Source organism: Erinaceus europaeus, chromosome 10 (genome assembly GCF_950295315.1).
Source record: "Erinaceus europaeus chromosome 10, mEriEur2.1, whole genome shotgun sequence".
Taxonomy (NCBI): Eukaryota; Metazoa; Chordata; class Mammalia; order Eulipotyphla; family Erinaceidae; genus Erinaceus; species Erinaceus europaeus.
This window is the reverse complement of record NC_080171.1, coordinates 107,994,282-108,010,403: the sequence shown is the minus strand read 5'-3', so window position 1 is coordinate 108,010,403 and position 16,122 is coordinate 107,994,282. Positions and strand designations below refer to the sequence as shown.

The 16,122-nt window shown below is 41.1% G+C and overlaps 1 protein-coding gene across 2 annotated transcripts in view; it reads left to right on the top strand.

Moving 5' to 3' along the window:
• The window catches only part of FANCC (FA complementation group C), a 192,669-nt gene that overhangs the window by 149,222 nt on the left and 27,325 nt on the right, over positions 1 to 16,122 (top strand). For both annotated transcript variants that reach the window (XM_007539871.3, XM_060200477.1), the window contains exons 9-10: positions 5,515 to 5,567; positions 8,553 to 8,652. In XM_007539871.3, the coding sequence (XP_007539933.1) occupies positions 5,515 to 5,567; positions 8,553 to 8,652 (153 nt within the window). The remainder of the gene's footprint in view (positions 1 to 5,514; positions 5,568 to 8,552; positions 8,653 to 16,122) is intronic.

The following is a 16,122-nucleotide window of genomic DNA, read 5'->3' as shown; positions in this document are numbered from 1 at the left end:
TAAAGCTTTTTCTTTTCTTTCTTTTTTCTTTTTCTTTCTTTTTGCCTCCAGAGGCTTGGTGCCTACACTACAAATCCACTGCTCCTCCTGGAGGCCATTTTTCCCATTTTGTTGCTCTTGTTATTGCTGTTGTTGTTGTTGTTGTTGGATAGAACAGAGAGAAATCAAGAGAGGAGGGGAAGACAGAGAGGGACAGAGAAAAATAGACACCTGCAGACCTGCTTCACTGCCTGTGAAGCGACTTCCCTGCAGGTGGGGAGCCAGGGGCTCCAACTGGGATCCTTACGCCTTATGCCGCCAGTCCTTGCTTGCGCTTTGCACCATGTGCACTAAACCCGCTGCACTTAACCTGCTGTGCTACCGCCCAACCCCCATAGAGCATTATTTTCTTATAAGATAGAAGAGAGGGAGGTTAAACTGCCCTCCTCTCATTTGTAATGCCAAGGAACAAACTTGAGGTCTCATGCATGCAGAGTAGGCATGCTCTCTACCTGCTGAATCATCTGACCACCAGCTCTTTCTTTTTCACAAGTGAGCATTCCTGCATAAAATATTGGTGCTAAGAGTGTTATGCAGAAAGCTGAGAAATGTTACACATGTACCAACCACTGTATTTTCTGTTGACTATAAACCATTGGTCCCACCAATTAAAAAAAAGTATATATATATATATATATATATATATATATATATATATATATATATATGCTGTTGAATGAAGTCAGCCATGAAAGAAAATTTATTACAAACTTAACTACATTTCAATTTCTTATCTCCACCTACAGTTTCCCTCTTTGTTTTTTAAGGGAAAAATAGTTATGAAGTCATAAATGAAAAAAGTTTGACAATTCTTTTGCTGCTTTTTCATATTTTTTTGAGAGACATTCACTTTTGTCTGTGAATTACCTCAAACCATAGTATAATTCTCTTTCTGGTTTCTGGTAATTTCTTTCTTCTCCTCTTTACTTTCTCACACCAAAAGATAATCAGAAGTTGACAGGGCGGGGGGGGGGGGAGACTTCTTCCTAAGAATTCTATTTGGCTGTGTTCTCAAGCCTCTTTCAAGTGAAAGTGTCTTCTAATACTTATTGATGACTTGCGATGAAAATAACAGATTAGACACTGAGGGCAGAGAGCAGGCATCAGTGTTACTGTACAGTTCATGGCTCAGAATGGCAAGCTGTCCTCTCCCTCCCCTCTTCTCACATGCAGGCCTACAGGACACAGCCACTGCACATTGCGTCTGTGCTGACTTTGTCTTCCCTTGTTTTGTAGAGGGATGGAAATGGGCTGTCCTTCAAGGCAGGGTAGAAAGCAATACAGTCTGGGTAACTGTGGGAGAGGAGAAAAGGATGAACACCCAGCAGAACAGTCTGCTCTATAAGAAAAGGAAACCAGAGCCTGGAGCTTACGATCATCATCTTCCCCTCATGAGACAGGCAGTGAAAGGGGGAGACAGGAGGAGAGAGAAGGGCAGAACTGTTGCTGGTGGCCTCCTGGTGACATAGCTTCTTCCCTAGACTTGAAATAGTCTGTACGTGGAAATCATTAGGCCAGATGGAAAAGAGAAAAACTCAAGATGGAACAGATTCTGGTAGGATGGAGAAAAACAGACAAACAGATGGAATCCAAGAAGGTCTGTCTTTCTTCATTTTAAGAGAAAAGGTAATTGCCTGGATCACGGGGTTTTAGTGTGCTGTGTTACATACAGCGTGGGGACCGACCATGTGCTACCTTAGGACGGCACAAGGGGGCTAAATGTTTGCCCCTTCCCTCATAGGGATGCTATAAAGGTGTGTGTGTGTGTGTGTGTGTGTGTGTGTGTGTGTGTGTGTGTGTGTGTGTGTGTGTGAAGTTTTGAAGTTTAATGGTTTCCAGAGAAAGATAAATTAAGATTTTAATTCTATTTGGAGCAGCCCCTTGATAAGAAAAGCAGCTTAAGTTTGCCTTTGTGATTTGATGTCACTGGGACACATGCCTAGCCTGTGAGCACTCTGGGTTTCATGAGGGGACTCACTGACCCTGAAATTATGTGCTCAGGAAGTGTAAAGATTCTCATTTTAAAAACCATCAGAAAAGGCTGTGGACAAGAAAAAAGTCGTGCGTAGCTCTGGGTCAGCAAGGGAAGCTAGTCTTAAAATAACCGCAGCCATTGCTGTTTCAGCAGGGTTCCCTGCCTCCAGGCAGCATCTTATCTGTTGTAAAAACTAAAATTAATAGTGAAAGTAAACTGAGAACAACCAAAGGCCTGAAATATTTGGACAGATGAAATCTGAGAGCCCACCAGCAAGGAGAGAAGAGGCAAATCCCCCATGAACTAGAGATATTTAAACCTTATTTGATTTGTTTGAAAGGAAAATATGTCTAGACACTGTTCTTTTATTTTCTCTTTAATGAGTCACAACTTTATTTACTCCTTCCTTGCTTTGTGTGGTAACTGTATTCTGCGTGTCAGATCATAATTTTCTATAATTTAGAAATCCCTGAATTTAGTACCAAGTGGTCTTCTACTAGCATTTAGTTTCTTGGGAGGCTCTGGAGTAGTAGATAATTTAGGACAAAAGTCATGATTTTTACTATTTGTCTTATTTTTCTCTCTCTTCCTATCTCTGTCTCTAGGTTCTGTGTGTGTGTCTCTTTCTCTGCAGGCATGTAACAGTGTGGCTTGGTTTTACACACCTATTTAAGATGCTTATTGTTATATGTGAAACTTTGAGAAATTGTTCCGGCAAATTTGATGAATCACATTTTTTCAGTATTTTCAGTTTGCTTTTCCTTGTTTGATTTCCCTTCCCCCCCCCCCCCATTATGAACACAGAAACTTTTCTGTTTTCTGGGCAATTATCCAGTGACCTCTTAATAATTGTTATTATTTGCATTGAGATTGAGAAGCATGGAAATTCACTGAATTGCCTAAGATCAGTGCCAAGAAATAACCTTCTACTCTTCTGTTGAACCATGGTTCTGATTTTTGAGTATATAATTACTTTATCCATGAGAGTTTTTAGTTGGCTTCTTTAGATTATAAAAAGAACATAAGTGAAATATTAGTGAGCCTATATTACTCTGCTTAAGAGTAGAGATTTGTCACTTGGAAATCACAGTTAATTGAAGTCCCTTCAAATAATTAAGAGAAAGCTAGTTCATCATTTGAATAAGTGGTGATGCTCTTGCCTAGAGCCTTTGCGGCTGCCAGCAGTAGCAGCCTATGGGCACTAGATGGCACACATTCAATGTTAGAACTCCAAACACCAGAGCAGAGAGATCCCAGAGTGAGAAAAGACTATGGAGGTAGCCACAATTCTTTCTTCAGCTTGGTACCAAAAACTTGAGAGGCACAGCAGATCTATTTTATTTTGTTTTCCTTTGTGATGGAACTATGACAAAGCATCTCCTGAAATTAGTCACATAAAGTATGGTATGACTCAAAAGAAATTAAAAAGAAATGGTAGTAGTGATTTAACCATCGTTTGCAAAATTGTAGGATTTCAGAGGTTTAGTTTCACACCCATTATGGTGTAAATCATTCACCCCAAAGTTCTGTGCCTCTCCTCAACCCCCCCCCCCCATATCCATCATAGTTCTCACAAAATCCTAAAAGATGATTAGGTTACTTTTTTTTTTCTTTGAATATTCATTTCCTGAAGATAACTGTCCTTCCCTTTTGAGCAGCACCATACAGTAGTTGTCTCTTACTCAGCGTCATCACTTATGGTTCTGTCCACAAAGATGCAATCTGATTTTTGTTTTTCTTTTTAACTACAGAGTAATATCCTGTTGAATATATGTCCCATAACTTCTTTATCCAGTGAGCTGTCTTAAAAAGAGATTACTTCTAAAACTGAATCCACTAACACTATGGATGTTGTTGTACAATGTCTGTTGTCGAACATCTATGGTGTTTTCATGTGACTTAATCTCTTCCTGACCTAACATATTTTTCTTTCAAACATGTTCAGACCCACAGAAGCACCAGCCAAACCACAGGACCAACTGGGGCTTCCATGGGCCTGCTTCTTCAGATGTAGACCACTAAAACCTAGCACAGAAATGTTCATCATTCAAGACCATAATGGCTTTACCATTTTTCATTGACCCTCCTTTTATCCTCAGTAGCATAAACTACAAAATTGTTGTATATTTAGATAAGATATTTATTCCAAACATGGTCATTGTCACTTCTTTCTTCAATAATACTCCTAGACTACCAAATATGTATTATTTAATAAGCAGAAAAGAAAAGATAGCAGACTTAGATCTGACTTTAAGGCACTTCTAGGATATATAAAGAAGCCAGAACATGTTAGTGGGTAAGTAATGCTAGAAACACAGGCAGGATTCTTTGTCTTTACATTAGCATGCTGGTAAAAGGGACTTTTAATTTTTTTCTTTTTCATTTTTTTTCCACTATTGTTATTGGATAAAAATGGCCAGAAATTGAGAAGGAAGAGGGTGACAGAGAGTGAAAGAGACAGAGAGACACCTGCAATACTGCTTTACCACTGCAGTTTTCCCCCTGCAGTTGGGGACTAAGGGCTTGAACCCAGGTCCTTGCATATTGTAATGTGTGTTCAACCAGATGCATCACCACCCAGCCCTTCAACTTTTATTTATTTATTTATTTATTTTTAAAGATTTTATTCATTTATTAATGAGAAAGATAGGAGGAGAGAGAAAGAACCAGATATCGCTGTGGTCCATGTGCTGCCAGGGATTGAACTCAGGACCTCACACTTGAGAGTCAATGCTTTATCCACTGCGCCACCTCTTGGACCACTATTTATTTATTTTTTAATATTGATTGACTCAGTCTGGATTTTTAAAATCTGGCTTATTATAGAAAATACGAATCCTGCAGGAAATTCAAGAAAATGAATCTTGCCTCCCTCCTCCCTCCCCCATGACAACCACTGTTTGCATTTGTACATAGGAGAGAAAAAGGGAGGAGAAAACTGACTACCATTGGCCATATGTGCAGTGGGGGGAAGGGGTTTGAACCAAAGGTCTGCCGTACACAAGTTCTGCACTCTGCTCGCTGAGGCACCTCTTCAACTATAGATGCTTCTTCTCTCCCCCTGCATCCCTATCTCCCCTCCCCCCATACACTCACACATGCTTGTTTAAGTGTGTGTGTGTCTAGAGATTTATTTGACTTATTTTATAAAGTTGAAAGCAGAGGTTGGCCAGAACTAAGTCATTTTCCTTGGTCTTCGGTTCTTTTTTCTCTTCTTTTCTTTTTTATCTTTTATTTTACTTTTTAACCAGAGCACTGTTCAGCTCTAGCTTATGGTGGTGTGGGGGGATTGAACCTGAGACTTTGGAGCCTCAGGCATGAGAGTCTGTTTGCATAACCATTGTGCTATCTACCCCCTCCGCCCTCCGTTCTTTTTTCTAACCCAAAGCAGTATGTCCATTTTATTGACACCAACAATTCCAGGCAGCTCATTTGCCTGGTAACAACAAATTGTTATTGATGAAATACTTGTCTGTTATACTTTCTCCTTTGCTTTACAGCCTGAAGCAGCCTGCCACCCTGCCATATTCAGAATGGTGGATGAAATGTTCAGGTAAATGTTGTGCTAGAAACTGATCTAAAAAATAGTCACTTAATAAATATGAATTAAAAATTATAGTATCTGACTGTACCTTGGGGAAATTACGAGTTTCTGATTCCTTCTTGCCCTGCTGAGCTAAATTTTAGTAAAACCCAGATGGCAGCGTATATTTGAAAACTATTGCCTAGGCACTAAGTTTTTTTTTTTTCTTTTGACCTTTTCAAGTTTTAATAATAATTGTAGAAAAGGAGAATTGAATTAGATGTTAAATATTCATGTAGGATTTTGTAATGAATTTTGCTGACCTCAAAAGAAAAGGTAGCAATATACTCCCTTCACCACATGAGGGCTGACCAATCATTTTAAAAAAGATTGTAAAGCTAAGGAAAAATCAAGAAAAATAAATAATGCCATACACTGCCACTCCTAACAGAGCTTTTCTGATAGGTAAACGCCAACTAGACACGTTGTCTTACCACACGCTTATGACATTTTTGTTTTGAAAGCATGACTGCTTTTATTTTCTTAATTTTTAAAATTTTTTTATATTTATTTTCCCTTTTGTTGTCTTTTTTGTTGTTGTTGTAGTTATTGTTGTTACTGATGTTGTCATTGTTAGACAGGACAGAGAGAAATGGAGAGAAGAGGGGAAGACAGAGGGGGAGAGAAAGACACCTGCAGACCTGCTTCACTGCTTGTGAAGCGACTCCCCAGGTGGAGAGCTGGAGCTCCCACTGGGATCCTTAGCCAGTCCTTGCGCTTAGCGCCACATACACTTAACCCGCTACACTACTGCCCGACTCCCTATTTTCTTAATTTTTTTTTTTTATTTGTAGGTTAATGGTTTATAATGCAATTGTTGGCACAAGGGCACAATTTCTCATCTAACCAAGATAGGTGTCTGTGAAACACTCTCACCCTCAAACTTGAACTATCATCATACACCAGGACCACCCCCCCCCCCCCACGTACCCCCAATCCACCCGTCCCCACCCCTCTCCTTTCCCTCTTTCCACAGAATCCTTTGCTTTGGTGCAGTACACTAAACTAGTTTTCTTTGTTTCCTTTTTTTCTGTTCTTGTTTATTAATTTCTTTTCATGAGTAAGGTCACCCCATATTCATCCCTCTTCTGGCTTATCTCACCTAACATGATTCCTTCAAGCTCCATCCACAGTGAGGTGAAGAGGGAGATTTCATGACTGGTTCTTAAGAAATGCCTTGGGGGTCAGGAGGTAGCACAACGGGTTAAGCGCACATGGCACAAAGTGCAATGTCCTGCGGTGTAAGGATCCCGATTTGAGCCCCGGCTCCCCACCTGCAGGCGAGTGGCTTCACAGGTGATGAAGTAGGTCTGCAGGTATCTATCTTTCTCTCCCCCCTGTCTCTTCCCCACCTCTCTCCATTTCTCTCTGTCCTATCTAACAGTGACATCAATAACAACAATAACTACAACAACAATGAAAAACAACAAGGGCAACAAAAGGGAAAATAAATAAATAAATATTATAAAAATAGCCTCCAGAAGCAGTGAATTCATGGTGCAGGCCCAGAGCCCCAGCAATAACCCTGGAGGCAAAAAAGAAAAAAGAAAAGGAGAGAAATGCCTTGGATTTAGAGCGGAAGAGACCACTGGACACTAGGTTGAGTTATGACTGGCAGTTAGTAGGAGACTGGGTCTTTTTTTAAATTTTTTAAAATATTTATTTATTCCCTTTTGTTGCCCTTGTTGTTTTATTGTTGTAGTTATTACTGTTATTGATGTCGTCATTGTTGGATAGGACAGAGGGAAATGGAAAGAGGAGGGGAAGACAGAGACGGGGAGAGAAAGACAGACACCTGCAGACCTGCTTCACCACCTGTGAAGGGACTCCCCTGAAGGGGGGGAACCGGGTACTCGAACCGGGATCCTTAACACCTGTCCTTGCACTTTGAGCCATGTGCGCTTAACCCGCTATGCAACCGCCCAACTCCTTTTTTGTTTGTTTTTCTTTTTTTTCTTTCTTTCTTTTTAAAAATTTTTTATTTATGAAAAGGAAACATTGACAAAACCATAGGATAAGAGGGGTACAGCTTCGCACAGTTCCCACCACCAGACCTCTGTATATCATCCCTTCCACTGATAGCTTTCCTATTCTTTAACCTTCTGGGAGTATGGATCCAAGATCATTGTGGAATGCAGAAGGTTGAAGGTCTGGCTTCTGTAATTGCTTCCCCGCTGTATGCCAGGGTCTTTTGAGAGGAGAGCTGTGTCTTCAGAATGCCAGCTTAGAGACTTAGGAGATATCTAAGCATTAGATTCTAGGACTTGCATGCCTGAGGGATAAAGAATAGGAAAGCATGGACTCTGTTGCTGCCAGGGTGATCATCTTCTCTCCACAGGCTCCTCCTTGCCCTCAGCAGACTGCAGACATGAGAAAGGGGAATTATCCAACATAACCCAACAGGACACTTCTGGTTGGTCTTGAAACAGATCAACTTTACTAAATGAGCGCAAAAATAAGCCATCTGACGGCTATTTTTAGCTTAAATCAGCAACAGATATGATGATTTTGTTGTTTTTGTTTAAATAAATGCAAAGAAACATTAATTGCATTGTAATATGTGGAAACCAAGCCTCTACCACCTTGGTGGGTGGGTTTGACCTAGACCTTTTTCCCCTAGGGGCAGCTCTTTCTCTACTTGCAAAAGCAAAAGGTCTGTTAATATTACATGTTCCAGCATACAGCATATAAATATTTATAAATAGTATTTGGGCTTATGTGGAAATGATAAGCAGTGCTTGGGTATTTTAAAAGAGAGGAAACATATTGCAATTTCAAAGCATTTAGAAGAAAGAGTAACAAATTTCTCTGTTTCACACAAGAATGAAATCTGATGAGATACCACCGAAGCCTGTGGTCAAAACAAATGTTTCCATTCTCCCCTTACAATTCAGGTTCATATGTTTGTCACTTGAATCACTGCATATTCTTGTGATCTGACTCTGCATTGCTCAGGTACACACTTCTGGAAACCGATGGCGCCCGAGAAATACGAGCTGCTATTCAGGTGTTTACACAGTACTTTCTAGAAGCTCTGGAAAAAGAAAATAAGCAGGTTTGTTAAGTTGTATTTATTATTCATTCCCTCTGCAAAATAAAGACCTGTTAAGACAATTTGGCTAAGCACCAGAAAGTATAACTTTTATTTTCAGTGATTTTGAGAAACTGTTTTGGTGGTGAATAATAGCCCAGCAAAGATAAGATCATTCTAATTAAAAATAATAATAAATTGGGAGCCGGGTGGTAGCGCAGCAGGTTAAGCACACATGGCGCAAAGTGCAAGGACCAGCTCAAGGACCGGCTCAAGGATCCCGGTACGAGCCCCGGCTCCCCACCTGCAGGGAAGTCACTTCATAAGCGGTGAAGCAGGTCTGCAGGTGTCTTTCTCTCCCCCTCTCAGTCTTTCCCTCCTCTCTCCATTCCTCTCTGTCCTGTCCAACAATGACATCAATAACAACAACAATAATAGCTACAACAATAAAACAATAAGGGCAACAAAAGGAAATAAATAAATATCAAAAAAAATTTAAAAGATGATAATAATAATAAATCAAGATAGTTCAGATCTACCCCTTGTCTTGATGCTCAGTCATTTTCTACCACTGTATACAAGAATTCTGTCATGTCATCCTATACCACCCTGGAGGATGACATTTCCAGGTCCCTCCTGACCAGTACAAGGCATTCTGTAGCCAGTATAGTGTGCACTTACAGGTCAGTTTTGACGGACCGGGTGGTAGTGCAGCAGGTTAAGCACACATGGTGCAAAGTGCAAGGATGTGCATAAGGATCCCGGTTCTAGCCCCCAGCTCCCCACCTGCAGGGGAGTCGCTTCACAGGCAGTGAAGGAAGTCTGCAGGTGTCTATCATTCTCTCCCCCACTCTGTCTTCCCCTCCTCTCTCCATTTCTCTCTGTCCTATCCAACAATGACAACAACATCAATGGCAATAATACTATAACAACAAGGGCAACAAAATGAGAAAAAAAGTCAGTTTTGGGGCCAGATAGTGAGGCACACAGTTAAATACACATGTTACAATGTATATGGACCTGGGTTCAAGTCCCTGGTCCCCACCTGCAGGGGAAAAGCTTCCTGAGCAGTGAAGCAGTACTATAGGTCTATCGCTCCCTTTCATCTTGAATAAATAATAAATATAAATAAATAAAAAATGAATAATATTTTTTATAAGAGAAGTAAATGTCACATGATCTTAAGGCAATACTAGACAGTTTTTAAAGATTTACATATTTTATATGAGAGAGGGAGAGAGAAAACAGTACTGTTCAGCTTTGGTTTGTGGTGGTACCAGGGATTGAACCTGGGACTTTGAAACCTGGAAGCCTCTGTCATGAAAGTCTAATGCACAACTGCCATGCTACCTCCCTGTTCCAGTCTAGAGATTTGCAATCCCTAGTTTCCATTCTTATCAGAGACGTGAATATGAATTGTGTTCTAGGAGTAAATGGAAGTAGTGAGAAGGGCAAAGACAAATTTGAATAATTATAAAGAAGTAAGTAATAATAGCACTGACCGGAAGGGAAGCTAGATGTAATAGTAAACAAAAGCAAGCCTGTGGATGTGGGGTGATTTATCCCAGGGCTACTTAGCAGAAGTAAACACCAGGTGCCAAGAACCACAGATCTGTGAAACAGAAGCCTTTTCATCTAGTGAGTCTGCACCTTTGGGCATTTTAGTTGATTTACATTTCTGTGTAGTGCTTTCCCCACCCCTCTTTTTTTAAATTTATTTATTTATAAAAAGGAAACATTGGCAAAACCATAGGATAAGAGGGGTACAACTACACACAGTTCCCACCACCAGATCTCTGTATCTCATCCCCTCCCCTGACAGCTTTCCTATTCTTCCCTCTGGGAGCATGGACCCAAGGTCACTGAGGGATGTAGAAGGTGGAAGGTCTGGCTTCTGTAATTGCTTCCCTGCTGAACATGGGCATTGACAAGTCGATCCATACTCCCAGCCTGCCTCTGTCTTTTCCTAGTGGGGAAGGGCTCTGGGGAATCAGAGCTCCAGGACACATTGGTGGGGTTGTCTGTCCAGGGAAGTCTGGTTGGCATCCTGCTAGCATCTGGAACCTGGTGGCTGAAAAGAAAGTTAACATACAAAGCCAAACAAATTGTTGATCAATCATGAACTTAAAGGCTGTAATAGTGCAGATGAAGGCTGTAATGAAGATTAAATCTGTAATGAAGATTAAATCTGTAATGAAGATTAAAGGCTGTAATAGTGCAGATGAAGAGTTGGAGGGGGTCTCCATTTTGTAGATAGCTAGTAGGTATATTTTAGTTATATTCCAAAGGGCCTGTGGCTATACTAGTTTCTTTTTTTTTTTTCCCCAGAGTCTGAAATCTGATATACAGGTGGATCCAAGTTATTGTCTGGGGAGATGATGTCATGGCTGGAAAAGGAACAGAAAGCTGGATCAGGGAAGAGAGTAGCTCCCTAAAATGGGAAAGGTGTATAAATATTGTTGACTATAAACCCCATCTATTTGATTTGGTCTAGGGCCCATATTCAGCTTAGGAGCCTATGTGACCTCTGCATCCCTGTAGATCTGAGCTCACATTCTGTGGTCATTCTTCTTCTTCTAGTGTTTGCCCTTCTTCCGTAGCCAGTCAACAGCATCAGGTTGAGCCTGATGTAAAGTTTCGAGACCTCCTTTGAATCTGGAGAGGTGGCAGTTGTTGACTATGTGGGTCATAGTCTGTCTGTAGCCACAGGGGCAGTTCGGGTCGTCTCTGGCTCCCCAGCGATGGAACATAGCGGCTCACTGGCCATGGCTGTGGTCATGAGTAGGAACATTCCAAGCTGCCCCAATATCAGGACCCATCTTCCTCAGGTGTAGCTTAGAGTATGTTGTCCAGCCTCCTATCAGAGGATGGAACATTCTCTATGGTTGTTGATCCAAGTTGAGGGCAAAGTCCTATGGGGGGTGGCCCACAAAGGGGTCTATTTTGTTGTTCCGGATAGAAATGACTGGTTACAAGATGAAAGGGTTTTATTTGAGGTCTAGGCCCATCGTGTCTGTTCGGGAATCTCAGGACTCTCCAAATAGGGCCCCAGCTGATGGGGTGGCCTGATAGTGACTAAAGAGTCATCGTTAAAGTATGCCAGTCTCTTGACCTTATTCAGCTTTTGCAGTCCTTGCTTTGATGAGGTTAGCTTTGGAGTGAGTGAGAAAACTAATAGGAAGTAGGTGAGGAGGGTATCTAAGTCTAATTAGATAATATTTCATTAGGAACTTTATACTGACTCACTGTAGACTATTGTGTACTTTTGCTTTCAGGTATATATTTTGCCCTAATTTATGAATACATGTGAACATATGCTCTATCTCAGGGGACCTTCTCTGTATCTATGTTTTGGGACTTTGTTAGGAAGTAAACCATCTGGAATGGAATTAGAGAATACTATGAAAGGAAAGATCTCACCTGAGTAATGAGGCTGAAGGGTTGACATTCCGTGCCTGTCTCTGGACACAGTCTGAAGTGAAGCATGCTGAGGTGGTACTTGTTGCGTTGATTAGGTTGGGATCAATGGATGTGATATCATTAGATATGAACTGAGAGAAGCATGCAGGAAAGTGCACCCCGCCCTAGAGGTTCCAGGACTGGGGGAAAGATAGGCTCTGTAGAGAAAGTGGGAAGTTCCTGCTGTCTTAGGGTTAAGAAGACAATAGATAGTTATTGCTATAATCACATTATTTGACAATTGGGTTAACTTTGAAAAATCCCTTTGTTATGATTTGCTGTATCATACAACAACATCACCATAATTTATGTCCTTTGACATTATTTGTATATAGCTGTGCCACTGGCTGCTTCTGTTCTCCCTGGTCTAGGCTTTTGAGAGCATCAACATATCAAAGACTCAGCCTATGTATTAAAAAGACTCAGTATATGTTTTTAAAAGTTTAAGACATATAATCAATTTTCCCCTCTCATATTAATTAAGTAGTGATTTATATGACTACAAATTAATAGGAGTATACATAAGCACCATTCCCACCACCAAAAGACTGTGTCCCATCCCATCCCCGCCCCCTGCCCTGGGAAGCCAAACATCCACTCTCATCCACACCCCAGGGTTTTTACTTTGGTGCCCTACTTCAAATTCAGTCAAATCCTGCTTTTAGTTTCCCTTTCTGATCTTCTTTCTCAACTTTTGTTGATGAGTGTGATCATCCCATATTCATCTTTATCTTTCTGACTTAGCTCACTTAATATAATTTCTTCTAGCTCCATCCAAGATGGGTCAGAGAAGGTGGGTTCATTGTTCTTAATAGCTGCGTAGTATTCCATTGTGTATATATACCACAGCTTTCTCAGCCACTCATCTGTTGTTGGGCACCTGGGTTGCTTCCAGGTTTTAGTTATTATGAATTGTGCTGCTATGAACATAGGTGTAAACATATCTTTTTGGTTGGATATTATGGAGTCCTTGAGGTATATCCCCAGGAGAGGAATTACTGGGTCATATGGAAGGTCCACATCTAGCCTTGTGAGAGTTCTCCAGACTGCTATCCACAGAGATTGGACCAATATACAATCCCATCAGCAGGGCAGAAGGGTTCCTCTGTCCCCACATCCTCTCCAGTATTTGTTGCTGCTGTCCTTTTTGATGTATGCCATTCTCACAGGGGTGAGGTGGTATCTCAATAATCAGTGACCTGGTACAATTTTTCATATGTTTGTTAGCCTTTTGGATCAATTAAGATTTGCCTACTTACTAAATATGAGAGAGGCCAGAGAACCACTTACTTCTTACAGTGGTGCTGGGAATTGAACCTTGGGCTCCTGGGGCCTTAAGCATGAAAATCCTTGTGCTCTGATTTATTGTGATACCTCTCTAGCCTGGGATTTTGCTTATCATGCCTGGGTCCACTGCAGCTTTCCATGAGGTATGTCATGGCCCTTTATGATGCTTCTGCATCATATGGTATCATGAGGTATGCCATGGCCCTTTTATGCTTCTGCAGTGTGACTTAGTGGAGCAGTGCTATGATGCTTGGCTCCGTTCAGATCTTTCACGCCTCTATTCCAAAGAAACCTCTTAGTTTTAGCAGAAGTTTCTGCTTTTTAAAGTAATAATAAATATTCATGATGTATTTTTTTCCATCCTCTCTTAGGGAAGTTAACTAGACTGTAGAAAACAACATTATCAATGGTGCCCAGCCCTAAATTTGAAGGAGAAATCTTCTAAAAGGCATTTTTCTGGCCCTCACCCTGATTTAGAGACCTAACTATAAATATCTTTTATCCTCCCTTATACATTTTTTGTATTTTTAATTAAAACAGACACCAAAAATACTTCACCCTAGGTTCTTGGTACATAACCAGGCTGGGTGGAGGACAACGCTGATCAGAAAAACTCTGCTGTGCAGCGTTAGCATGAATCTTGTTTTATCAGCTTTGTTCCATGGTCCCAGTGTAGGTCTTTAGCACCATGGATTCGGAATGGAACTGCAGTCACTTCTAATTCAGAATAATATCCCGACCAGGCTACATGTATCTGGTGGTGTAAAAGCTACTCTGATTCCCAGTGGAAGGTAGAGCAGAGAACCAGAAAGAAACAGAAACTCATTGCCTTCACCTTGGATTGAGAATAGGTATGAACAATAGCCGTTTATCTTCACCAGTACCTTGATATATGCATTTGTTAAGTCATGTGGCTGACAGAGTCTGTTTCTGACTGTCAGCCTTCCTAGTCCTTGACTATTCTCATCACTGAATACCCATTTTCAGGTTAATCATAATCCTTAGTTTTACTTGATGCAAGCATGACCTTTTATTTCTGTGTTTCCTTATTCATTCATGTATTCATCTTAGTACATATATGTATCTGGGAACTCAGCATCCAAATTAGGCCCACCTACTGGTGCTAGTGTCTGTGTATCCATGTGCTCTTCCTCTGTCCAATCGTTCTGTCTTTCTTTCCCTATGAAACTACTGTCTGGAATTTATTCTATTACTCCTCTTCTCTGTCTGAAAATAGTTTGATCACATCTATATTATTGTCAAAGCTGTCTTCTTTACTTTTGGTTGTTTTTTTGAAGGTTGTTTTTTTTATTATTTAAGAAAGGAGACATTAACAAAATCATAGGATGGGAGGGGTACAACTCCACACAGTTCCCGCCACCCAATCTCCATATCCCATCCCCTCCCCTGATAGCTTTCCCATTCTCTATCCCTCTGTGAGTATGGACCCAGGGTCGCTGTGGGTTGCAGAAAGTGGAAGGTTTGGCTTCTATAATTGCTTCCCCGCTGAACATAGGCATTGACTGGTCGATTCATACTCCCAGTCTGCCTCTCTCTTTCCCTAGTAGGGTGGGTCTCTGGGGAAGCAGAGCTCCAGGACACATTGGTGGGGTCTTCAGTCCAGGGAAGCCTGGCCAGCATCCTGATGGCATCTGGAACCTGGTGGCTGAAAGAGAGTTAACATACAAAGCCAAACAAATTGTTGAAGAATCATGGACCCAAAGGTTGGAATAGTGGAGAGGAAGTGTTGGGGGGGTACTCACTGCAAACTCTAGCGTACTACTGCTTTCAGGTATATATTTGCCCTAGTTATGGATATGTGTGAACATATGCTCTATCTCCTGGAGCCTAGTCTATATCTAGGTTTTGGGACTTTGTTAGGAAGTGAGCCACCTGGGATGGAATTAGAGAATACTATGAAAGGAAAGGTCTCACCTGAGTGATGAAGCTGAAGGGTTGTCGTTCCACACCTGAAGTCTCTGGACACAGTCTGAAGTGAAGCATGCTGGGGTGGCACTCATTGCATTGATTAGGTTGCGATCAGCAGATGCAATATTATTTGATAAGAATTGGGAGAAGCATATGGGAAACTGGGCCCTACCCTAGGGTCCCAGGACTGGGGGAAGTTTAGACTCTATAGTGGAAATGTGAGGTTCCTGCTGTCTTAGGGTTCAAGAAGACAATGGATAGTTATTGTTATCATCACATTATTTGATAATTGGGTTAACTTTGAAAAGTCCCTTTGTTAGACATACAATCAATTTTCCCCCTCTCATATTAATTAAATAGTGATTTGTATGACTACAATTTAATAGGTCCGGCCCAGGAAGCCGCATGTCCATTCCCCCTTACCACAAGGTTTTTACTTTGGTGCCCTACTTTCAATTTAGTCAGATCCTGCTTTTAGTTTCCCTTTCTGATCTTCTTTCTCAACTTCTCTTGATAAGTGAGATCATCCCATACTCATCTTTATCTTTCTGACTTAGCTCACTTAACAATTCCTTCTAGCTCTGACCAAGATGGGTCAGAGAAGTTGAGTTCATTGTTCTTAGTAGCTGCGTAGTATTCCATTGTGTATATATACCACGGCTTTCTCAGCCACTCATCTGTTGTTGGGCACCTGGGTTGATTCCAGGTTTTAGCTATTACGAATTGTGCTGCTGTGAGCATAGCAGTACACACATCTTTTTGGTTAGGTGTTATGGAGTCCTTAGGTATAACCCCAGGAGAGGAATTACTGGGTCATAT